At 39.1% G+C, this 26,504-nt stretch overlaps 1 protein-coding gene across 1 annotated transcript in view; it reads left to right on the top strand.

Annotated features, from left to right (window-relative positions):
- Nucleotides 1-26,504, top strand: part of L3mbtl4 (L3MBTL histone methyl-lysine binding protein 4) — a 310,153-nt gene that overhangs the window by 88,577 nt on the left and 195,072 nt on the right. Inside the window, exons 10-11 of the mRNA XM_042699191.1 lie at nt 12,638-12,723; nt 15,802-15,912. Coding sequence (XP_042555125.1) covers nt 12,638-12,723; nt 15,802-15,912 — 197 coding nt within the window. The remainder of the gene's footprint in view (nt 1-12,637; nt 12,724-15,801; nt 15,913-26,504) is intronic.

Genomic DNA, 26,504 nt, shown 5'->3' with positions numbered 1-26,504 from the left:
AATTATTGCAGTTTCGCAGGTAGAGAAGTAATGTTCAGAGAGGTTGTGAAATTGTCCCAGGCCTCTCCTGTGGTGGGAGAAGTCTGCTTGTAGTAATGATAGCAGGCCTCAAGAACCCCTTTACCCATTCCTTTCTTTTATTAAAAGAATTGTACTGTAAAGGTGATGTACAGAGGTGTTACAGTTACATAGGTCAGGTAATGAGTACATTTGTTTTGAACAGTGTCACCTCTTCCCTTGTTTTCTCCCAGTTTTTTACTCTCTGGACCTCTCTTCCCGACAAGTTGTACAGTTCATTTTCAACATAGCATCTAGTGAGTATCACTGCTGAATTAGTTCATCCTTGGTCCCACCATTTCTGTGCTTTTCCTTACCCTCCCCCAATCAGGTAAACTTACATACAAGACCAAAGGTACAGAAATAAAAACAGTAACAAAGAAGAAAAACAAAGAAAAAAATGGAAAAAGTCAGATTAAAAAAAAAACCTATGTTTCCATTTCTTGGAGTTCATTTTGATAAGCATCATACTTCCCTCTCCTATGACCCAGGAATCTCAGGACACACTAAAGCTACCAGCACAACCATGTTCATTGTGGCATTGTTCACCATAGCTAAGATATGGAATCAACCCAGATGCCCTTCAGTGAATGAATGGATCAAGAAAAGTGGTATATGTACACAATGAAATTCTATGCTTCCTTTAGAAAGATTGATATTACCCCATTCATAAGGAAATGGAAAGACTTGGAAACAATTATATTAAGTGAAGTAAGCCAGACCCAAAGAAACATAGGTATGTTCACAAAAAATAAAAAAAAAATTTAAAAAATAGGTTGCATAATTTCCCTCATTTGTAATAATTAGAACGTGCCTATAAATCTACAAGTAAACCCAATAGATATTAAATGACAAAGTTACATTTGGACATCATAAATCAAACAGGACTCTAAATATTTACACAGTGAGACCAAAGGAGAATATTTTTGGGAGAGGATCTTTTTCACTATGCATCTGATGTTTGTATTTGAGTTTCTGCCTATAGGGGAAGGAAGCACCAGGAGCACCAGGGCAATAGCTTAGCTATGGAAGTGGTGCTTGGATTCATCTTGGATAGATATGTGAAACTAACAGAGAAATGTGGCAGGAGAAAGTGCTGTTAGATAGAAGGACAAATGTGCACAAAGGAAAAATGGCAGAATGTCTTTGCTTGTTTAGCATTGAAGCACCATGAGTAGCCCACTGGGTTGTGTGCATGAGTAGAGACAAGAGGACCAGAGAGAAGCACTGACCTAAAGCATTCAGCTCAGGCTGATTTGTGGCTGACTTTATGAAGGTTTTTGCTTTATTTAGACCGAAAGTAATGATCAAAATGATGATAATGGTGATGGTGATGATGATTATGACTATGATGATGATAGTAATGTTAATAGGAATACATATATATATATATATATATATATGGGACTATATATAATGGGACTATAAATATACATATATATGGGAGGGCTATCGTGGGAAGGAAGGGGCATATTGAGGTATGCAGAGGATGGAAGGACATATATGTATATGCGTATACACACACACATATATATATACACACAAATACACACACATACAAATTTGCATGCATATATAGATAGCATAACTGGTGTTAGTAGCTCATATCACTAAGCAACTGAAGGAGGATGAAACCTAGAGGATTATCATTTGAAGTCAATTCCCGTTAGAAATACCTTTCAGATTCCATCTCCAACAAAATAACAAAATGCTAGGCAAGAGGTATAGGTCAAGGAGTAGAAGCACCAGCTGTGAGAAAGATAGCCTCAGTTCAAACTCAAATACTGACACATATAAAAGACAACATATTACTTTCCAAAGTGGTTGAATTCCTCAAAAGACTCCACATAGAGCTCCCCTATGACTCAGCAATCCCACTTTTGGGCATTTACCCAAATGATCACAAACAAGACCATACTAAAGCTACCAGCACAACTATGTTTATTGCAGCATTATTTACCATAGCTAAGATATGGAACCAACCTAGATGCCCCTCAGTAGATGAATGGATCAAGAAAATGTGGTATATATACACAATGGAATTCTATGCCTCCACCAGAAAGAATGACATTGCCCCATTTGTTAGGAAATAGAAAGATTTGGAAAAAATTATATTAAGTGAAGTAAGCCAGGCCCAAAGAAACATAGGTCCCATGGTTTCCCTTATTTGCAATAACTAGTATATGTCTGAGACAAGCAGAAAAGGTCAGATAAGTTGAGGTTAGTTGAAATGAACCCCAAGATAAGGATTCAAATGGTTTTTTCTTTCTTGAGATTGTTTCTAACATATTTATAAGATTATTTCTTTGTTGCTTTGTATGTTCCTCCCCCACGGTATAACCTCTGCTTTCACTGTATTTGATGTTGGTATAATTTGTGGAGGGGAAGGGAAAAAACAAATCATTTAAACAGGGATACAGGTGGACCCATTGCAACAATGAAACGTACATGTTATATCGAAAAATGAACTTTACAACTTTGGCCGGGCGTGGGGGTGGGGTGGGAGATGGGAAAGGATGGGAAGGGGAAACAAAGGAGGAGGCAACAATACTTGATAAGAAATGTACTCATTACCTTGCCCATGTAATTGTAACCCCTCTGTATGGTATTTTCACAATAAAAAAAAAAGACAACATAATAAAACCCACCAAATGCTATTTGAAAAGTGAGGAGGAGGGAGAAGGCAATGATTATATTGTACAAGAGATGAATCTGATAAAATGGCATTGTGTGAATGAGTGGAACAATCATAATAAACTCATAAATGCATGCTGATTCAAAAATAAAATTTAAAAAGGATTCAGAAGAATTTTAAAAAGATCAAATAGGCCTTCTATCTGTTGAACTAGACAAGGCTAAATTTCCACAGTGAATGTTTCACCTGTCACACAGTAACATTTTTATGGTACAAACAAACATATGAATTACCAGTGAGATATTGACTTAAGAATATATCTATGTCTATCTATCTATCTATCTATCTATGGAATAGAATGGAGACTGGAATAGAGGATCCACAAATCTTAGCATATGTGATCTGATGATTTTTAACAAGAGTTGAAGGCCCTTTATAATTTTCTTTTTGGTGTAGATACATGATCTACTAATTAAAGTGGGTATTTAAGTCACCTACTAACATTGTATCTGGACAAGTCTATCTCTTTGTGTCCAGTTATATTTGTCTTATGAACTTGAGTGCAGAAATATTTGGCTCATATAAATTTACATATGTCATATCTACTTTCTTGTTTTTTAAAAATTATTTTGGCTTTTATTTTCAGTCATGGGCTTGAACTCAGGGCCTGGGCACTGTCCCTGAGCAATTTTGCTCAAAGCTAGCACTCTACCACTTGAACCACAACACTACTTACAGTTTTTCTAGTTGTTAATTAGAGATAAGAATATCATGTACTTTTCCTTCCTGGGCTGGCTTTGAACTGTGATCCTCAGATCTCAGCCTACTGAATAGCTAGGATTACGAGTGTGAGTCACCAGTACCCAGTTTATGTGGTAGCTTCTTGATGCTACTACTATAGTGAACATCTTTTATCTCTTAGACTTTGGCTTGAAGTCTACCTTTTTGATGTGAGTGTAGCTATACCTGCTTGCTTTTCTGCTCTGGCTGGCTTTGAACCACAAACCTTTGGACCTCAGCTTCCTGCATAGCTAAGATTACAGTTGTGAGCCATTGTTCCTAGCTCTGGTTTTATTTCTTGAATAAAATATTAAATGCATAGGCAATAAAACAAAAACTAGGCAATTTGGACTTAATGGTGTGGGAGGAGGATTGGATGGGGCGGGTGGGAGGAAGAAGGGAAGGGATGGGAAGGGAAAAAAAAGGAGGAGGCTAAAATGCTTGATAAGAAATGTACTCATTATCTTGTCCATGTAATTTTAACCCCTCTGTACAGTATTTTCACAATTAAAAAATAAATAAAAAATAAAACTTCTATATATCAAAGGACAATTTCAACAGGTTCAAAAGCAACTTAAAGAATGAAGATATTTCAAATCATGTATCCAATAAGGGATGACTATTAAGAATAGATAGGAAATTCCTTAAACTCAACACTAAAGAAAAGAAATGTAAGATAAGCATGGTAGTTGGAGAGGTAGCTCAGTGGTAGCGTGCCAACATAGTACACACAAGCCTCTGGGTTTGATCCTCAGTACCACTAAAGAAATGACAACAACAAACATTGGCAAAGGCCTTATATACACATTTCTGCAAAGAACGACTAGTAAGCACATGAAATAATACTTACCATCACCAATTTGTATTAGGGAAATGCAGATAAGACTACAAAGTGACATCATATTATATCTATTAGGGTGGTTGCTATCTAAAATAATTATCCAAGAAACAAAACAAACCCAAATACAATAGCAAGCCCTGGTCAGGATGTGGAGAAACTACAACCTTTCTGTACTGTTTTAGGGCACATTGGTTTCTATGAGGAATTTGCCTTCTGTTTCCCACCCCCATGCTTCTGCCTTCAGAAGTGCCTGGTTGCTGCAAATCCTGAAGCTTTTCTGGATTCTTTTACATAGATTAGCTGCTGCTGATTGGCTGCATTCCTTAACATATTTATTCTTGGCTTTCTGAACACTGTCAAGTCAGTTTTCATTCACTGTTTCCTTTTCAGTTTTCCAAAAAGTTTTGTTGACACATCTCATCTGCATTTTTCTGTTTTTGCTGGGGATTTTTATCCTCATGTTGGTTGTGTTTTTATTTGTTTTATATTTTTGCCTAAAAACCCATAATGTTTATTCTGTCCTTTTTTGCTGTTGTTGTTTGCATGTGTGCCACTGGTACTGTGGCTTGAACTCAGGGCCTGGGTACTGTCCTTAGTTTTTTCACTCAAGTCTGGCCTCTACCACTTGACCAGCAGATCCACTTCTGGCTTTTTGGTGGTTAATTGGAGATAAGAGCCTCATATAGCCTTTCCTGCCTAGGCTGGCTTTGAACCATGATCCTCAGATCTTAGCCTTCTGAGAAACTAGGATTACAAGTATGAAACATGCACATGTGGCTTCATACTGTTTTAACCACAAGAGTTTTCCATTAGATTACATTGTACTTCTCCTTCCACATAGGTCAACACTTTTAGTAAGGAAAAGGCAGTTAGGATTAATCCCTCCTCCTCATCCTGGACTAAACCAGGATACCAAAAGTCTGAGAGGAACTTGTTATGTTAGATGCAATTGTTTGGAGCTGGGTCTCCTCTAGGTCCTTGTGAATCTTTTCCCTTAACCTGAAGTGACATCTGTACTGTCACTTTAGGACCAAACTTTACAGTGGTTTGCTACCATTTCTACCCATGTGTATTGGGTAGCACCCAGCCCCAGATTGCCTTTAACTATAGCAGAATCCAGAAATGGCAATTTAAGGAAAATATATGGAACCATTGCCATTTCATGCTGTGCACATACTGCTCTTCCATGTCACTGCTACAGCACAGGAACCTACATGTACCCCACATATTCATGAACCCATGTATTTTCTTCATCATTGCACTATAAGAATTCTATTATAAGCCCGCCGCTGGTGGCTCATGCCTGTAATCCTAGCTACTCAGGAGGCTGAGGTCTGAGTATCAAGGTTCAAAACCAGCCCGGACAGGAAAGTCTTTGAAACTCTTTATCTCCAATAAACCACCAGAAAACCAGAAGTGGCGCTGTAGCTCAAGTGGTAAAGTGCTAGCATTGAGCTGAAGAGCTGAGGGACAGTGCCCAGGCCCAGAGTTCAAGCCCCATGACTGACAAAAGAATAAAAGGGAAAAAAAAAGAATTTTATTATATCAGGCACATACTTTTTCTGTCTTTTTTTTTGTCTCACCTAACTGTGTCTCGTGGAAGATACTTTCCTATTCAATTGGCATAATTCTAATTACTTCTTTATAACAACTACATAATATTTCATGATGTGTTGATTCAAATTAATTCTGCATGTTCTCTCTTGATAAGCATTCCTTTGTAAGTGTCTTTATTTGTATTTTGGTGGCATTTCTATGGGAGTGCAGCTAAAAGCATGTGTGCATTGCTGCACTTTGTAACTGGAAGTCTAGCATGCAGTCATCTTGTGAATGAATGCACAGGTTTATTTTCAGGGAATAAAGCCACAATTATTGAACATTGAGGAGAAAATGGAATGTGCTTGGAGGAAATACCCAGTTGCTTTCTCTACATTCTTTAGAATCAACAGCTTACTGAATATTGCAGACAGCCTAGGTATTTGATGAATGCACCAAAAATCAGTGTTTTCATAACCTACAGCTACCTAACTTTATCTCATCACTTCCTTGCAGGTCTAAAGTTACCATAGCAACATTAAAGTAAATCCTTTATTTAGTTTTAATATTAACTATTAAATTTTTAGCTACTCAAGGAATTGGTGAATGCTAGCTAATAATATGCTGTTTCCTATAGTTAGATCCATTTGGCATAGGGAATATAATATTGTACAGAGGCAAGGTTAAATAATTAGCTAATTACTTGAACAGCTATTAATTGAGTATCCACTAATTAGGGTGCACAGCTTGGAGTTGAGTACAGATCAAAGGACAATGAAAACATGAAATAAGAGGATATTTAGGTCAGTCATAAAATGTCACTGAATATAATATTATATGGTTAATGGGAGTGAGAAAAAATGAAGTGATCAGAGTTCTCCATTGTGATTGTTGATTGGGTGATAAATATGGCAATCTGTTATCAATGTGAGGGAGTTGAATTTGAGTTCTCTCGCCAAAAAGATTTTTATCTTGAATTGTGATGAGCCAACTATGGCTCAAAATCTTGTGGCACATGGGGTACTGCAAGTGTGAGGACCAGCTCCATGTTTTATGTTTGTTCACAGTGCTGGGGATCCAAAGCTGGGTCTCTGTTTATGCGAGGCAATCATTTATGTGTATTTTGAAAGCAAAATGTAGTGACCCTGAATTAGATGTAATGGTGACTGAGGTATCTGATATCATAATGTCTTGTATTTCTTGCATCTTGAGCCAGACAATATTGTGCTGTCTAACTTAGGCCAATTAGAGATGGCATGATGCTCTGGTAGTCTTCAGAAAGTCTCCCCCTCTACACGTCTGTATGCACAGAACCTCCTTTGGGAGTGGATGCTTTCGGTTCCAGGTAACTTTCCTCATCTCTGCCATTAAGAGTTCTGAACACTGAAAGAAAGATAAGTCAGGGTGACCAGGGCCTTTTTTTTCCTTGCAAAATCTAGGTTCTTAGGAAGCTGACAATGCCACTGGGCTTCACTGATACTAGACATACAATCTTCCTTCCTTTCTTAGCGATTTCTCTTAGACTTAGGGCCCAGTAATATTAGTAAGACTCAAAGCAGCCCTTTAGAGGTTTTGACTTCTGTAATTCCAAATCAGGAGACCTGCGCTCTGAGTGTGACCTTACATTTACTTGTATTGCTGTGGAGAAGCTGTTAAACGCCAGGTCTTACTCTTCTCAGGTAAAAATGAATACTTAAATAAAGTGGCCCATTAAACCCATTCAGCATGTATGTTTGTGGTCAATAATCTTTCCATTCTGATTGACCCTACTTGTCAATGAGATTCCAGAAGATTACTTATGATTGCTGGATATTGAATGGAATTGCTTTCAATTTCTTAAAAACGGCTATTTTTTTCTAATACACTTCTTGTTTTTCATTCCTCAATTAGCCCAGATGTAGTAATGGCCATACATCTCCCTGCAGGGTATGATATTCAGCCCAGATGTGGGATGGAAGGACTTGTGCTATTAATTTGTGATCCACCTGCTTTCTGTTATTGTAGGGCAAACCTAGGTTTTCTCTTCTTAGGTTGCTGGAGAAAAATAATATCAAGAATGTCCTTATTGAGAACCTGTAACCAGTATCACTCTTGTCTTGATCGTCCTTGCATGGAACTGACTATGAAGGGACTTTATATTTGCTTGTGTGATGCCTTGTGTGAGGTCATGTGACCTCTTGGATGATAATGGAGTCTTCAGTGCTTTGGGTCACTAGCTGGTGTTGGTCCATCCACATTGTTGGGTTGTAGTGGAGCATGCTCTAGCATCTTCTGTAAGGCTAGACTGCCATCATTCCGACTTGCCTCTGATGCTTCCTGGCACCACAATAATAGTTGCAGATGTCTCAGGAACGACATCAATTATCAGTGGAGTACTCACTACAGCCATTGAGGAAATTGCAGTGAAGTAACTATACTCCGGTCATACAGCAGCTTGTGTCCTATTAGGTCTGATAGCGCGTAAGGATATTGCAGTAATTAAGGCATAAAAGAGGTACAAAATATGGAAAACATACAATCTGTTGGATGGCTATAGTGCTTTGGAGATAAACCAGGCATGCAATGGATGAAAAAGGATGGGACCAGTAGGGAGGGGATTCCCATTGTAAAGGGGTTTTAGGGAAGGGCTTAATGAGAATGCATCAAGGAGCTGTAGTGCAGGATCAGAGGAAACATGGTTTCCAGGTGAAAGAAGAGCAAGTATAGAACTTCAGGAGGGATGAGGTGTGTGGGGTTGTAATGAGTGCAGGAGCAGAGCCAATGTGAGAAGAGGTAGATTAGAAACAGATCACACTGAGCTTGCTAATTCCCCTGGAGTAACCCAGGAAGCCATCAGAATGAATGCAGATTTGGTTGTGATATAGCTTAGATCTTGGTCCATTTGACTTGTAGTATCTCCATTTTGCATCCCTAAATGCTGTTTGTTTGTTTCCTTCCTTCCTTCCACCTTCCCTTACTCCTCCCTTCTTCCTTCCTTCTCTCCCCCCTCCCTCCCTCCTTCTTCTTTTGTCTGATCCTGGGGCTTGAACTCAGATCCTGGGTGCCATCCCTGAGCCTCTTTGTGCTCAAGGCTAGCACTCTACCACACGAGCCACAGCACCACTTTGGGCTTCTTTTGACTGGGCTGCCTTCAAACCATGATCTTCAGATCTCAGTCTCCTGAGTAGCTAAGATTACAGGCATGCGCCACCAGAACTCAGCTTAAATGCTGTTTCTTTAAGGAAGCATTTTTCTTCACCTAGAACCCTTTCTGCTCCAGTATTCCATGGCCTTGAGCTCCCTCGGTGCCAGCTTTCTGCTCACAGGCCTTTTTTCCTGGCCTCTCAAGGCCATGATCTTCCTAGGGCCAGCAAAGGAAGTCCTTTTGCTGCAGTATCCCATCTGGCTTCCTACTTTTAAAAACATTATTGAAAAGGTGATGAGCAGGGGTGTTACAGTTACATAAGTAAGGCAATAAGTACGTTTGTTTTTTAATCACCATTACCCATCCCTCTTTATCTTCTACTTACCTTTCCCTCCCCCTCCCCCATCCAAGTTGTAATGTTCATATTCAACATAGTGTCAAGTGAGTATCAGTGTTGCTGTGGTTCATCCGTTGTCCTGTTGTTTCTGTGATTCCCTTTCTGTGTTTCCTACTTCTTAGGAAGCTGTGCTGGGCTGTTTGGATCCCCCCCACCTTAGGGCTCCCCTTGCTGGATCCCACCATACCACGTAACTACAGTACTCAGTATAGCTTATCCTAAGTGGAAGCCAGTTAGAGGTTGACTTTCTTTAGGAAGAATGTTGAGTCTAAAGGATATTGCTGATCTGTAGGGTGCTTCCAAATATTTCCTTCATATTTCAAGCAGCAACTTAGACTTTGGAAAAGTATCTGTGGGAAGATGTCTGGTGTGGACCCCAACCTATGTCCTCCCAAGGTCTCTCAGGACTCAGGTCTGGGCAGGAGGAAGACAGGAAGAACAGGCAGCATTCGCAGGACTCCCCGTGTCAGTAAGACATCCGTCTCTTTCTTAGTTTCTTATAGGATGTGCATATTTTCCTTTTTCACATATGCATAGTGTTGCTTAAGAACCTGTTAAAATGTCACAGCCTTCTACTCTTTCTTGTTTATCAGGAAAGGAAGGTTTGCCTCTCATAGCAGTGGACCAGACTCTTTGCAAGGTTGAGGGTAGACACAACTTGCTGCTCTCCCTTTTACTCATTTTCTATCCATTCTGCCTTTTGCTCAGTCTCCCCACTCTCCATTCTTTCTTCCATCCTCTGGCTCTTCATGTTAGGTACCTGGGTGCAAAACCTTAGGGCTAAAGCAGTCAAGGGTGGGCATATTGATCAGAAGCTATGTAGAAGGCTGAAGATCTTAGATACAAAGAATAGCTTTGGACTTTTTTTTTTGAAAGTATGGGCATTCAAAAAGCACATGCATTGAGGGTTGGGATGGGTGGAAGAAAGTGGGGGAGAATGATGGAAGGGGTGACATTGATCAAGAGACATTGTGCTCATAACCTGATTTACAGAACTGTAAGCTCTTTGTATAACTACTTAATAATAATAAGCACATGACACTGTGTGGATATAACAGTTGAAAAATAAAAGGCATTTATATAGATGAGGACAGAGAGCAGAGCTTGAAACCTGCTTCTAGAATTCAGATAAAACAAGTTATGAAAGTAGATATAAATTATTTAAAATTCATTTTGAAGGTGCTTAAAATAGACACACCCAGAACAACTAATTGAAGGATAAAAGTTAGGAAGTAAAGTACCCCCATAATCCATCCAAGAACCCTGTGTTCCAGGAAAGCACACCACGATTCAGCAACTTTACTTCTATGTGCATTCCAGCTGAATGGTCAATCAAAAGAAGGTACTAGAATGCTGACAACTACATTTCCATCATTATTCTAAGTAGAAGAGAAATGTGAACTGTGGAGCACTTATATGTTGGAATATTATAAAACCATGGAAACAAGTGTTTTTCATGCAGTAATCAATCTAATGATCCTCTTAGTGAGAATGCTGAGCTCTCTCTGTGGGACTCAGTTTCCCTAAGAGGAAAATGTTTCTGCACAGGTTCAACAGGTGGGAACTTGTGCAGGAGCATTGTGAGCCAGCTGGAGGTGGAGATGAGGATGGGGATGAGGATGGGGATGGGTTGAGGGATTGGTGTTTGGATCTGCTCACACTGATGTGCTAATTCTATGCATACGTTTCTGGCTGTTTGCTGGATTGGCTGCAAATATATTCTATTTTAGTAAAATTCCTATAAATGAAGAAAAATGATCAGAAATACTGAGTATATGACAATACTTAACAGACTTTAGTGTAATGCTCTTGATTTTCTGCTTAAAACAGAAACAAACTTTAAATAACATAGCCAGACTGTTTTAATATCAAACTTCAAAACTTATACATATACATTCTTTAATTTTTAATCCTGTATTATGCTAAAAAGACATCCTTGAATTCCCCAAAGAGGAATTGTACATACCACCATGACATTCTGAAACTAAACTAGACATTAATATTTTAAATGGAAAGACAGCTTACTACCTGGAAAATCTCTTAAAATATATGGCCAATGAGTCAATAAAGAGAGTGGTTTCAGATACAATTTCATATGATGTAAAAATGAGAAAACCACATTATTCATAGAAGAGTGTATTGCTTTCTAATGCTGTATGCTATAGCAGCAAGGACAGATTTATTATTATCTCATTATTTTTAAATATAAAAATAATTTTACAGTCCACTTTTTTTTTGGGGGTCCGGTCATGGGGCCTGAACTCTGGGCCTGGGTGCTGTCCCTCAGCTCTTCAGCTCAAGGCTAGCACTCTACCACTTGAGCTACAGCACCACTTCCCGCTTTTTTCTTTTTGCGTATGTGGTGCTGAGAAATCGAACTCAGGGCCTCAGGCATGCAAGGCAAGCGCTCTACCACTGAACCACCTTCCCAGACCCTGCAGTCCACTTTTTATAAAAAAAAAAAAGGGGGGGGGGCTAAAATAAAACCAAGAGAAGTAAAGGAAAAGCAGCAAACAACAGAATTAGAAAGGAAAGCATAGAGATAAGGAGTAGATGTGAGTAGTTATTCTTTGAAAGGACCAAAAGAAGTCATTGTGGTATAGACCTCTTTAAGTAGATTAGTGGTAAAAAGAATACCAAGAAAAAAAATTACAAAATAGCAAGAGAAACGAAATACTCAGCCAAGGAGAAGTTTAATTAAACAGGATAGGTGGCTCTGTGCTGTGTACTCAGGATTGAACTCATAGCCTTGTACTTGCTAGGCAAGCTGTTTACCACATAAGCTATGTATCCCCCCCTCTGCAATGAAAAATAGCAGTTTTGGCACATTGTGATTATGCAGGTTTAATATGAATGAGATTCGCTTAGACACAGACTTTTTGGAAGAATTGGAAAAAGTATCCAAGTCTTTTTCCCCCACTGGTGGTTTCAGTCAGATGACTGATTGTAGGTTTTTCCAAACATCTAGAGAGACTTCTAGAAGGCCTTAGGAGTTGAGTCCTGAGTAAATACCTAACTCTGCTAAGTACTTTCGTGGTCATTTGACCTGGGTCAATATGCCTGACTTTGTTGTATGAATGAATGAACCAGTGAATGAGTGCTTTCATGCCTTCCTGCCTTACTGTGTCTCAGATGAACAGAAAACTTTCATGGAGTCATTGTAAAGTTCTTACTTTATAGTCTGATAAATAGTGATCTTTCGTTATCTAATGTTTTTCAGTTTAAAAAAACTCTGAATAATCTTTTCATATATATGTATTTTTTCAGGATATACTGATCCAGAAAGCTTTTCCTGGACAGACTATCTGGAAGCTACTCAAACTAATGCAGTTCCTGCCAAAGTTTTAAAAATGGTAAGTTCCATATGGGAACACACTCTGGCCTTCAAATGCTCTTGTTGAGTCCTGTTTCATGAGTTGTTTTAAATGATTCCAGTTTTCTGTTTTTAAACATTTTTTTTTTTCATGGCCAACTTACTTTGCTCAAAACTTAAAAGTAGGTGACTCCCACTTGCTACTGCATCTATCTGATAATGTAGTGATGGTTTTCTTTCTTAAAAATCAATTTGCCCATGGCAGCACCCTGCCTGTAATATAAACTAGGGAGTCTGAGGCAGGAGGATCTCAAGTTCAAGGCCACCATGGCCAAGTAGTAAGACCCTGTCTCAATACACAAACTAAACAATCAAGGAAGACAGTAAAGCATGCCAGGGTACCACTGAACATGCCACTTCCGCACTGATGGAGGAAACCTTGTAGTTCCAGATTCAGTTTTGTCAGTGTACAGGGTGAGAGGTTTGAACTCTGACAGTATTGTTTCCTCAAGGATGACTCCAAGGTCCACAATGACACAGTAAAACCAGGGGAATATGTGCAGTCTCTGCACCTATTTTATCGAGTTGAAGGAAAATGTTTCTTCCAGCAGTTGTCAGAATACCGATTTTTGCATATCAAATTTACATTAATGTGCTAATTCCAGGATTGATCTAAGTATAAATTCATTTACAAAATGAAGTCAACAGACAAATCGTTTAAATAGGGATACAGGTGGACCCATTGCAACAATGAGATGTGCAAGTCGTTATGTCAAAAAATGAACTTTACAACTTTGGTGTGGGGGGGACCGGGGAGGATTGAGTGGGGGGTGGGGGAGAGGACGGGAAGGGATGGGAAGGGGAAACAAAGGAGGAGGCTACAATGCTTGATAAGAAATGTACTCATTATCTTGCCCATGTAATTGTAACCCCTCTGTACAGTATTTTCACAATAAAAAAAGAAGTGAACAGATAGATTTTGCCTGATTAGAAATATTTATATTCTAAAGGACAATTTTCAAGTCAGTTCCCTTCAGGTCTAATTGTGTGCTTCAGACTGCTGGACTTGTCTATGATAATAATTTTATTTATTGGGTTTCTTCATACAGTTTCACCTGCCAAAAATTTTCTAGTGATTAAAGGGGTTTGAAACAAAAAGCTGTTTGATGTTTTGGGTTTTTGAAAAAGTTGTAATTGACTAGACATAGGAAAAGATGTATAATATAAATGAGAAGACTAGAAGTACCAGAGTGCTACAGAGGATTTGTGCGTGCATGCGTATGTGGTGTGTGTGTGTGTGTGTGTGTGTGGTGTGTGTGTGTGTGTGTGTGTGTGTGTGTGTGTGTGTGTGTGTGTACTGGGTCTTGAGCTCAGGGCCTTGTAATCTTGCTCACTTAGTTTTTTCAATCATACCATTTAGGTATACCTCCAGTGTGGCTTTTTGCTGGTTAATTGGACATAGTCTCTTAGATTTGTCTGCCTAGGCTGATTCTGAACCATGGTCCTTTGATCTCTGGCCCCTGTATAGCTAGGGTTATAGGTAGGAACCACCAGTCTCTAGCCTACAGAGGAGCTTTCTGGATTTTAGTAAGTAAAATTCTCAGCTACTTGTATTCTTTCTCTCTTGTCTTCTTTCAAAACGTTGTTTTACTGTGTATGCAAAAAAATTGGCAGTACTAGGATTTGAACTTAAACTCTTGGGCTTCCTAGCAGAAGTTCCCCCACTTGAACCATTCAGTTATTTTTCAAATAGAGCCACATATGAATTACAGATTGTACCACCATACCCAGCCTTTTCAGTTTACTTTTCTAACATTAAAAACATACAAGAAAACAAAATGATGAAAGTAGTTAAAAAGGCAACTTCTAGGCTCTGTCTCATGGTTATGTGGATGCAGCTCAAGTATGTGTCTTTGTCATCTACAAAATGAAACAATTTCATGTGAGGATAGTGATTTGGGGGAAAAACATTAACACACTCCATGTATTAAATGTAATTATGCTTTGTAGAAAGAAAATATGTTGGAGTAAAACACAGTAGATGTTGGAGAAAGGTGACCATTTATGATTCCTCTATTAGCAGAGTTTCATTTTCCTATGACCATTTCTAGACTTAAGTTTCATATGCTTTCATTTCCTATAATGTCTAGAGCAAACTTTGGTGTGCAGTAACGGTGAAAGGTTTTGCTATGTTACAAAAACTTCGGAGTAATTTTTTGACTCTGACTTGTGATAGTTAAATTTCTGAAGTTACAATGGCTCTTTAGGTCCTTGTGCCTTTTTTTTCTGCCCTATTTCCTTCTTGACTGTGTCCATATCACTGACATTTGGTCCCTGCATTTTGAGACTTGAAAGGAACTTCAACACAGCTGAGGCCTCTAATCTTACTAATGAAGTAACAACTCATAAGCTTTGGTTTTCAATTATAGTACAGTATGATTTTAAGACAACAGTTGAAATCATGCAAGGTTTTATCTAAGCATGAAACAGTTTAGGAGCTGAGTGGGTCTGGGAGAGAAGAAGAAAATAATGGAAGGGATGACACTGATCAAGATACACTGTACTCAGAAACTGACATGTTGAATTGAAACTCTTTTGTATACCTGCTTAAAGGTAGTACATAATTATATATGTTAAAAACATTTTAGATCTAGGAAGCATTGTGTGCTTTTTGAATTATGTCTTTGATAACTTAACCTCCTTGGATATGCAATCCCAAACTGGGAAATGCTGAGAATAGCCAAAAATTTCTTCATTTACAAAGGCTAATTTGAAAAAAGGGGGAGAAATTTAAATAAATAAAATCCTTTGAGAACTTTGATGTGATTGTTAATGGAGTCAGAATTGAGTCTGTCTTTGTTTAACGACCTTCAATGTGACAAAAAATTTTCTCCTCCCAGATTTTTGTGAAACAGATTTGAAGAATTACATAAAGTCCCATGAGTTGTGAAAAGCAAACTCCAATTGGGTTAAAGATCTGAGCATTAAGACTAAAGCAATAATATTTGAGAAAAATTGACTAGAAGATCTGAATTGTGAATGTTGAATTGAGAAGATTAAATAGATGATGTGAAAGTTGCATGACTTATTGCACCTATAATGTTCTATAATATTTCAGAGGGGCCCTCATGGTTTTCTGCCAGACATGAAACTTGAAGTTGTGGATAAACGAAACCCACGCTTAATTCGTGTTGCAACAATTATAGATGTTGATGACCAAAGAGTAAAGGTACATGTTTTCAATTATTATGTTATGATGCTGGCATTTCTCCAACATTTCTTCTGTCTTTATCATCCTACCATGTCCTTTACTTTCTTCAAATTTTAACTCATCTGTTCAGTGCTTTTTCTGGGGAGAAAAACCATTCTGGATCTGACCTTGAAGAATGTCCTTGGCCATGGTGGGATGAAGTAAGTAGTAGGGTCTCTTAAGACAGGAAGCAGAAGGCCCAAATGAGGCTGGCTGCAGAGACTGATGTCTGGGTACAATTAGTACAATACATTTCCAATTGGTTTCTACTCACTTGAGTTTTGTGTGGACAGATTTCCAGCTTATCTGCATATGGACTAAGACATTTGATAGCTGAGTAAGACAGATTTTGAGAAGGATCACAATTCTTTATTTTCTGCTTTTTTCCCTAAAAAAATAAAACCAAGCTTAGTCTCTATAACAGAAAGGAAACTAAGTTTGTATTAAATATTTGATTAACAGATAACTATACTCTCCTTTTTGATGGCATTTTAAATATGCACAACTCCAAAATGAAATTTCCTACAGGGAAAGCTTTTTATCTTTTTGTTTCTGAGAGCTGAGAGCATCTGTGGAATTCATTAACTCTTTTATAGCATGGCAGTTCAAAAATGATTTTCTGCCCAAGCATTGTTTTTTTTTTTCATAATAAGAAGCTCAAAGTCAACTAATTTTAATAGATGCTATTATTGAAAGGATTTATTTATTTCATGTACAGTTTGAGATGATCTAAAAGACATTTCATTTCCTTTATCCTTAATTTGAAAGCAATATCTTAATTCATTTTATAGAGAATATTCAGTACATACATTTTGGTAAAATTTAGAGACGGATATCTTGCTTTGCTATAGCTTACCACAAGCATATGTTCACTGATCTTAATTTTCCTGAAAAATGTAAACAATAATTATAGTCAAACATCAGATGGATATTTACTTGCCTAATACATTGTTATTACTGTTTTAAATTTAATTTCAAAAAAATTGCTTAAGATTTAAGAAAATATGGCTTCATTGTTTACTGGGTATCATAATAGTTTTATAGCAGTATTGTCCCTGTAATATAATATTATGTTATTAAACTTTTTAATTTTATTACATTCCTCAGAAAGGCTCAATTTTTTTTTTGGTCAGTTGTTGGGCTTGAACACTGGGCTTGGGCGCTGTCCCTCAGCTCTTCAGCTCAAGGCAAGTGCTCTACTGCTTGAGCCACAGCACCACTTATGGTTTTCTAGTGGTTTATTGGAGATAAGAGTCTCACGGATGTTCCTGCCAGGGCTGGCTTTGAACCATGATCCTCAGATCTCAGCCTTCTGAGTAGCTAGGATTACAGGTGTGAGCCACTGGTGCCCAGCAAGGCTTAATTTTTTTTATTGTGAAAATACCATATAGAGGGGTTACAATTACATGGGCAAGATAATGAATACATTTCTTATCAAGCATTGTTGCCTCTTCCTTTGTTTCTCCTTCCCATCCCTTCCCATCTCCCCCTCCCCCCCGCCCCCGCTCCCTTGTACCACCCTCCCTCTCCATGCCAAAGTTGTAAAGTTCGTTTTTCAACGTAACAATTTGTACATCTCATTGTTGCATTGGGTCCACCTGTATCCCTATTTAAACGATTTTTTTCCTTCCCCTCCACAAATTATGCCAACATCAAATACAGTGAAAGCAGGGATTATACCATGGGGGAGGGACATACAAAGCAACAAAGAAATCATCTTATAAATATATTAGAAACAATTACATGAAAGCAAAACTATTTGAATCCTTATCTTGGGGTTCATTTCACCTAGCATCAACTTATCTGACCTTTTCTGCTTGTCTCAGACATATACTAGTTATTAAAAATAAGGGAAACCATGGGACCTATGTTTCTTTGGGCCTGGCTTACTTCACTTAATATAATTTTTTTCCAAATTTTTCATTTATTTTTGGTAGAAAGTTTTCAGTTCCTTTCTTCTAGCTTTCTGAAATGTACAGGCATTCTTGTTATCAGTGGTGCTCATACTGTACAATAATTCCCTAGAACTTCTTCCTCCCAGCTCACTGCAAATTAGTGCCTGTTGATCTGTCCTCTATACTCTCTCCCCACCCACTCCAGCCTCTGGACACCACCATTCCACTCCACTTCTTTGTCAAGGCTTGTAGAGGCTCAATTTTTACTGGATTGTGTGTGTGTGTGTGTGTGTGTGCGTGTGCACGTGCGCATGCGCTAGACCTGGGTCATAAACTCAGGTCCTGGGCACTGTCACTAAGCCTGAGCCAAAGGTGTACTTTTGGACTATGTTTTCTTTCTTTTATTGGTGATTAATTGAAGATAAGAGACTCTCTAACTTTCCTGGCTGAGCTGGCTTCAAATGGCAATCCTCAGATCTCAGTATCCTGAGTAGCTAGGATTACAGATGTAAGTTACTGGTACCTGTCTTCTTTTCTAGGTTTTTAGTTGCTATTTTATTGTTATTTATAAAATATGTATTCTAGTATCTATTGAATGTGTTGGATTAATTTATTACCTTAAAATTCCGTTTGAATCAAGCACTGGTGGCTCATACCTATAATCCTAGCTACTTAGGAGGCTGAGATCTGAGGATCATGGTTCAAAGCCAACCTGAGCAGGAAAGTCCATGAGAGTCTTCTTATCTCCATTTAACCACCAAAGAAGCCAGAGGTGGAGCTGCAGTTCCAGTGGTAGAGTGCTAGACTTGATCAAAAAAGCTCAAGGACAGCACTCAGCCCCAGGACTGGCATGTGTGTATGCGGGTGCACGTGTGTGTGCACGCGCACACACGTTTGAAAACTAGCTCCCACATAATTTTCAATAGTTTGTATTTATCATCTCAGCAATGACATTTAAAAAAATCTCTTAAATATTTAGCCAATCCTTCTAAATAAATATTTTATATATTTCCTCCTTGCTCTTTCTCTTTCATGGAAATTGCCCTGTTTTTACTGGAGAAGAAGAGTTTAGAAATCTGTAGTACCTCTGAAAGTTGCAGAGCCATAATTGTCATTTCTGTGGTCCTACATATAATGCAAGTACCCTTAGCATTTTAAACCTTAATAAAGGTATATTTATGCAAATGAAACACTGCTTTGTGAAATTGTGCCTTACAATGAGTGAAATGAGTTCTTTCTGCACACTATTTAGTCAGTCAGTTTGCATCAGTCTTACAATGGTCATAATTGGCTTGAGGCTGGGCACATAGACCTAATCTCTTACTCATTTCTAACATTCTACCACGGGCTCTCCATATCCCCCCCATTTGCAGTCAGTCCTTCAGTTGCCTCACCTCATGAAGGAGAGGTAGAAGATTGTCAGCATGCTGGCCAGCTTCTGATTGTAAGCAAGAGTCAAACCTTAGTGTTTAAAATTCCATTCATCAGTGTTCCTCAGGGAAGATATGTCATGCTAGATCTGCTCTTTGCACTCTTGTTCTGGGAGGCTGAAAGTAGTGGACAAGGTTTTCTTGATGGTTGAGAAAGTATTTGAAGCTTTCTTTTACCCCAGCAATTCCTCCATACTTCAATTCATGTGTTGATTATACCATTCTGTAATTTTGTTTTGTGGAAATGAGTGTCTTTCAACAGCTGTTTTTTAATCCTTGGTGAATAATAGATATTTAATATCTGCATGAATGATAAAGGAGTGAGTGGAGGGGCTTTGGTATCTTGACTATTGCTGATAATGTTGGTTGCAGCCTTCACCCACTGTTACCTGTTTCCTAACTTTTCTCCTGTTGGAGTTGTATTTCCACCCAGTGTCCTGGGAAGGCCAAAGGGCACATCTGGACTTGGCTTCCAGCTCTGACTCTTCCTTCACTTGGTGAAGTTCTCACCTTATTTCAGCTTCCCTTAGTTATGGGCCAAGAGTTAAAAAAACACTTATCTCATAAGCTTTGGGGGAAAATTCCAAGTGGGTTTCTGTTACGATTTCTGAAACTGTGCTAGTGTCAGGATCTCAGCAGTAGCTGCTGCTGTCCTTGTGCAGATGCCCTGTGCTGCTGTCCCAGGTACTGAAGGGAGTACTTGCAAGCACAAACAGGCAGGGAATAAGCCAACGTGAGAACGGCAGGGAGTCTGACTGGCACTCTGAGGGGATGGCTAGGGTGACCTCAGCCTGCCCTAACAATAAGATCACATCTATGACAATGGTAACAATGCTAATGGTAACAATGTGTCCTTGTCACATAATGTTCTACCAGCTTTCCCTGCATTTGTGTATCATCATCTCCCCGGCTTTGTGGTACTCTCCCATGTGGTGCTTCTTGCTGCTGTCCAAATTTCATAGAAACTGAAGTTTAGCAAGATTAAGTTACTGGTCCTAGGCCACAAGCTAGTAGATAGGAAAGCAGGGTCTAACTCTAGCTTCCAAACAGGCTTTCAGTCTTAGGATTTATAATCTTCCTCTGCCTCCTACTCCTGGCTTGCAGTGTTTTCCCCTAAATGACCCACTGCAGAGCAGGAGAGCGGAGTGTTGGATGGTAAGGAGAGAGCTCCAGGAGCCCACTGTGCCCTGTGCCTCTCCTGCATGCTTGTGCCTCTGGGGGAGAGGTTGGCATTCCCAGGTAGCCTACAGCAGGTTCCCCCAACACTGATTTCATCATTCTTCTCTGTCACTGCCCAAGGTTGTACCTACCATTATCTGGTTTTGCAATAGTGTTTTAGAGATATAATTTCTGTACATCATTAACTGTCATGGTTTTGGTTATCTTCACAAACTTGTACAACTACCACCAGCAGCCATTCATGGTCACTGCTCACTCACTGTACCTTCCCTTCCCCCACCCAAGCACCTGGCACTCACTGAGCACTTACTAATGGGCAGATTTGCCTACCTGAGCATCTCATCTAAACAGAATCCTATAATGTGATCTTTGTAAGGTCTTTCATTGGTGTTATGTTTTCATGGTTCACACATTTTATTTACAAATAATACTTCATTGCATAGATACCCAATATTAGTTGATCGACTAATCATTTGGTAGATATTTGGGGTATTTTTGCTTTGTGACTATTTTGGATAATGCTGCTATGAAAATTCATGTACATTTTTGTGTGGATGTTAAAGTAGAACTGCTAGCTCATATGGAGACATCAGGTTTAACACTTTCAAAAATAACCACAATATTTTCTGAACATTTTCTTAACATTCCCACATGTTTGGGATGAGGATTCCAGGTTTTGTTTTTGTTTTGCATTGTCACCAACGCTTGCCTTTATCTGTTTTCTTTATTTCATTTTGATTTTGGTTTTTGCTAAGCTATCCTAATGTGCCTTATGTTCTTTAAGTTTAAAAAAACATGAATTGCTATTCTTTATATGTGCCCAATGGTGGCCAGGAGGCGTAGAATGAAGTCATTGGCTCAGTGGCTGTAGTATTAGATGCAAAAACCATAGCAAGTGTGTAAGTATCTGGAGTGATAAACACTGAACAGTAGACTAAACAGTAGATTAAAATGTGTTCTTTGTTCTAGAAACTAGGCTAAATAAATTATTTGTCACACCTTTATAGTCCCAACTACTCTTTTAAAAAGATATTACCTCTGCCAGGTGCTAGTGGGCCACACTTGTAATCCTAACTACTCAGGATGCTGAGATCTGAGGATCACAGCTCAAAGACAGCCCAGCCAAGAAAGTCCATGAGACTCTTATCTCTAATTAACTACCAGGAAAATCAGAGGTAGAGCTGTGGCTCATGTGGTAGAGTGCTAGCCTTGAGCACAAAGACTAGGGACAATGTCCAGACCCTGAGGTCAAGCCCCAGAACCGGCAAAAAAAAAAAAAAACAAAAAACTAAGATTTTAAGATGTTAGATGTTTCTAACTCCAAAACTTATGTTTCTATAGTTTATAAGTTACCTGAAAGCAGTGGAATAACTGAAATTGTAAGCTGTCAATATTGCAGATTTTACATGATTCATGGTATTATACTTCCTAGCACTCAGCAGTCCCTGTTCCCATCACTAGCTAGGCCACTCTTGTCTGGTGTCCATACTGACAATACCCACTTGCCCTGGTAGATAAGCATGAAGTTTTCCATATCATGGGAGGTGCTGTTTCCCCACATGTTGATTATTAGGTTTATTAATCACCATGACTACTCTCTAATAAATATTTATGATGGGCTTAGTGTTTCTTGTTCAGTTTATAATATCTATTGCGTTTAGTAATCATTCTCTTGTTTAGCAGCATTCTGTACTCCGTTCTATCTGAAAGCCCCTTACCATTGTCTTATCAGGAAATGAACCATAAATTACACTAGTTGGGTGGGTGCTCCTAGGTGGGAAAAGTGTTCTCTGACCAGTAAATAAATAAATAAATGTAAAGCAAGGACTCAAAAACAGAGTACTATTTGATACATATTTGCCCAGTGGGAACTGAAGCTAAGCTGTAAAATGAATTATAAATAAATTCCAAATAGGTGCTTTAGAAAGTTCTCCTGAATCATTAATAAATGGAGTCTCTTCAGCAAGTCTTTTCATATTTAATACATTAACTAGATGTATTTGTGGCATTTCTAAATGGAATAAGGGCATGATGACCAAGAGAAATTGTCACAGAAAGATGTCCACTTACCGGACTTAGAGATTATTTTAGATTTTTAAGTCAGATCAATAGTTGAAATATTTTTTTTGAAAAAAAAAAACATTTGCAGATGGATTGGTGCAAAGCCAAAGTTCAAAGACAAGTTTGTGAATGTTCTCTTTAATTAGGGGCAGCCTGTCTTTGAGAAGGTTGGTTGACCCAGTGAGTCCTGGCTTAACTATCTGTCAAGAAAGGAGAACATTATAGAATAGATCATCTCATTTGTCAGAGTTTCTAATGGCTGCATTTCTGGAAGTGACTTTGAAATACGGATAGGACAAGATACTAATGTTAAAAATGAGTGTCCTTTGAGCAAAACTTGTAATTAATTACCATTATTGTCCCAGTGATTGATAGCTGAGTTCATTTTGGGAAGGAGACTGGCAATTTTCAAAAAAGTATTATGACCAATAATGAAAAGATCATTGTTAGCATTGGTGAAACTGTAAATTACTGTCAAGCATAAGTTCCAGGAATGTCGCAGCAGGTTTTACCTGTTCCAATTGCATTAGTGTAATTACAAGCACTGGAAGCCACAGTGTTGATAATACTAATGACAGTTACCTACAGGGACTCACCAGCTACTGATTCCATGCTGGTTGCTTTCGTCATCCTTACAGTGACCTGTAATTTAGACAGCACTGAGTAACAGGCACAGGGAACCTAGAAAATGACTTTGCACACATAGTCTAACCAGGTGGGAATCAGGCAGCTTGAGTACTACTGTGTGCTATGTGCTCCTTACTCAAATGTGGCCACACGCTCCCTACAATTGCCCAGCCAAAGAAAATGGATGTCTCTCACATTTCAATTTCACATCATTTTTACGTGTCATACCATAGTATTCCCTTTTTTCCCTACCAGTCATCTAAAAATGTCAGGAGCATATTTTTAATTTATAGAACACAAAACACAGGCAGGAGTGGGCCTGTTATTTGGCCTATAGACTGTGATCTACCAACTCCTGTCTTAACAGATACTAAATGGATGAAGGAGCGAGAAGAACATACTGTAATCTTCATTATAGGAAGTTTTTTTGGGAGTTGGGGGGTCCGGTCGTGGGGCCTGAACCTGGGCCTGGGCGCTGTCCCTCAGCTCTTCAGCTCAAGGCTAGCGCTTTATCACTTGAGCCACAATGCCACTTCCAGCTTTTTTCTTTTTGCTTATGTGGTGCTGAAGAATTGAACCCAGGGCCTCAGGCATGCAAGGCAAGCGCTCTACCACTGAGCCACCTTCCCAGCTCCTACAGGAAGTTTTGTATAGTTACAGACTCTAGGTTTAGAAGACATAGAGTTATCAACTGCTTACCATTGATTCACTTCATTTTCAGTATGAGTGCATCCCAGGCCCCCAAGTGATACATAATCTGTCACACACTAGCTAATTTACTACCATTAGAGCTGTCAGGAGAAATTTCTCTGTCACTTTTTTTTTTGTATATACCAGTCCTGGGGCTTGTACTCAGAGCCTGAGTCTTGTCCCTGAGCTTTGTGGTTCAAAGTTAGTGCTCTATCACTTGAACCACAGCTCTACTTGTTTTTTTAGGTAGTTAATTGGAAGTAAGCGTCTCACAGCTTTCCTGCTGGGGCTGGTTTCAAACTGTGATCCTCAGATCTCAGCCAGGCGTGAGCCACCAGCATTGGGACCCTGTCACATTTTTATTACAGTTTCTATATCCAGAACAGAACCTGAGGCCTGACAACTGAGTACATGACTACTGTGGTGGTGAACCAAGCTCAGAGCCTACCTGGAGCGCTCTCACACATCCCCAGCCTACTCCTACCTTCCCAGCCTGACCTGTGACATCTAGAAAGAGGCGGTGTGATTATTTGGCTGAAGGCATCTGCTGAGTCATGAGCTGGCTAGAATAGAAATAGAATGGCTCATAGCTTTCTATGTAGATTCCTATCTGGGTTGAAACTTCTTAAATTAAACATGATGATGGTTCGACTGATCATTCATAACCCTTCTCATAAGTTTATGTATTCTTTTCTTTTCTTTTCCTTTTTTTTCTCTTGGTCATAGGACTTGAACTCTGGGCTTGGGCGCTGTCCTTGGCTCTTCAGCTCAAAGCAAGCTCTCTACCTCTTGAGCCACAGCACCACTTCCAGTTTTCTAGTGATTAATTGGAGATAAGAGTCTCATGGACTTTCTTGCATGGGCTGGCTTTGAACCATGATCCTCAGATCTTAGCCTCCTGAGTAGCTAGGATTACAGGTGTGAGCCACCAGCACCCAGAGGGGTTATGTATTCTTAAGCGTCCATAGAGTGCTACAGATTTCTCTGTTGTAAGAATGCAAATAGGTGGGTACAGAAATAGTCAATTATATTAGTGTTGCAGGGGTTACTGGGCTTTTGAGTAAGAATTAACAATTCTTAAGTTAATAAAAACAGGCTCTCCATATTCTAATCATTTCACTCAAAGCTATATATTTGCCCAGACAGCTGAGACCCCCTGACATGCTATGATAATGAAGCCTTTTGTCTCCCAGACCTTCAGCCATGGGAACCCACTGTGTTCCCTTAGAGTGACAAGAAATCTGTTGAATTCATCTTAGCTTTAAAGGACACATACTTTCTCTGCTGTGTTCCTGAGTTTCTAGAAGTGTACTGTGTGACCAGCTGCAGTTTTGACATTCCAGTGCCCTTACCAATACTGATAGCTGATTATACTCAACATGGTCTCTTCCTCACACATCCTGTTTCATTGGCATGCTATTTTTACCACTGGAAGCATATCTTTCAAGAAATAAATAAATGAACAAAATCACCCCAGAATGGACAGCCTAGACAAGATGGTGAACACTCTATCTCCCTTCCAAAGCTCAGTTTCCTCACCTCCTCTCTCTTCCCTTCTCCTCCCCTTCTCTCTCCTTCCCAAATATTCAGAGTAAAGATTAAAACTTGAACCTACCTCACAGTCTGGTTGTAGAGATAAGTCAGAATCCCTGTTCCGTAGCTCAAGGTACAGGTCCTTATATAAATTTGAAAATTTATCATAAGGACAGTGAGTATTGTGAATAAAGAGGCTGTGAGGGAGATGGCTTCTCCAGAAGTTTTTGACTTATATAACTATAATCCCTCTGTGCACCACCTTTACAATAAATAATTAATAATAATAATAATGCTATGCAAGTAAACTACCTTACTATTTTTTTAAAAAAGTTTTTTTACACAAGAAAAGTATATAACATACCTGTATGTATGTTGCTTTTTCCCCCAAACACCAAATGCCTTTAATTACTACCTGTAGACAGGGAAACTTGAGATTAAATGTGCTCCATCTGTGTTTGTTTTTATGCATGCATGCATGCATGAGATACATATGGACTATACATATATACCCTTGTGTGTTCTTTCTCCTTTTTAAATTGGAAGCAATTCCTTGGGCAAGTGATTGCTCATGAGAGTTTTTTTGGACCTGTAAATAGAGAAATCATAGGCGATGCATGGCTCTTATTATGGGACAGGGGAGGGCGTGGGGCAGGGAGAAGGGGATCTCTGCTTAAGAAATAGCTGAAGATCCTTTTCTGCTTTTACTCCTAAGATCATTCCTGGCACATCAACCCTGGGACTTCATGGAGAGTGTTTGTATTAAGTCCTTTAAGATAGGAATGACAGAACTACCCCCACATTCCTGGGGGCAGTCTTGTCCTAACCCTGAGGGGCCTGTTGATAGAAAAGAGGTGTGTGTCCCCAGCACCTGGAAGATGAGTTCATATCACTGAACCAAACAGAGGCAGGAAGCTGAAGAGGAGCTGGCGGTGTGGTTTAGAGGTACAGACTAGTGTGATGGCAGCCCAGAAAAAGCATTTACTAGCTGGATGCTTAAGCCTAGTTACTTAGGGGGCTGAGATGTGAGGATTCAAGAAAAGTCTGGGAGACTGTCATTTCCAATTAATCAGCAAAAAGCTGGAAGTGGAGGAGGTGTGGCTCAAGTGGTAAAGCTCTGGCCTTGGCTAAAAAAGCCAAGAGAGAGCACGAAACC

This window comes from Dipodomys spectabilis, unplaced genomic scaffold (genome assembly GCF_019054845.1).
Source record: "Dipodomys spectabilis isolate Male_0828 unplaced genomic scaffold, ASM1905484v1 ptg000235l, whole genome shotgun sequence".
NCBI lineage: Eukaryota > Metazoa > Chordata > Mammalia > Rodentia > Heteromyidae > Dipodomys > Dipodomys spectabilis.
This window is presented reverse-complemented; position numbering and strand designations above follow the sequence as displayed.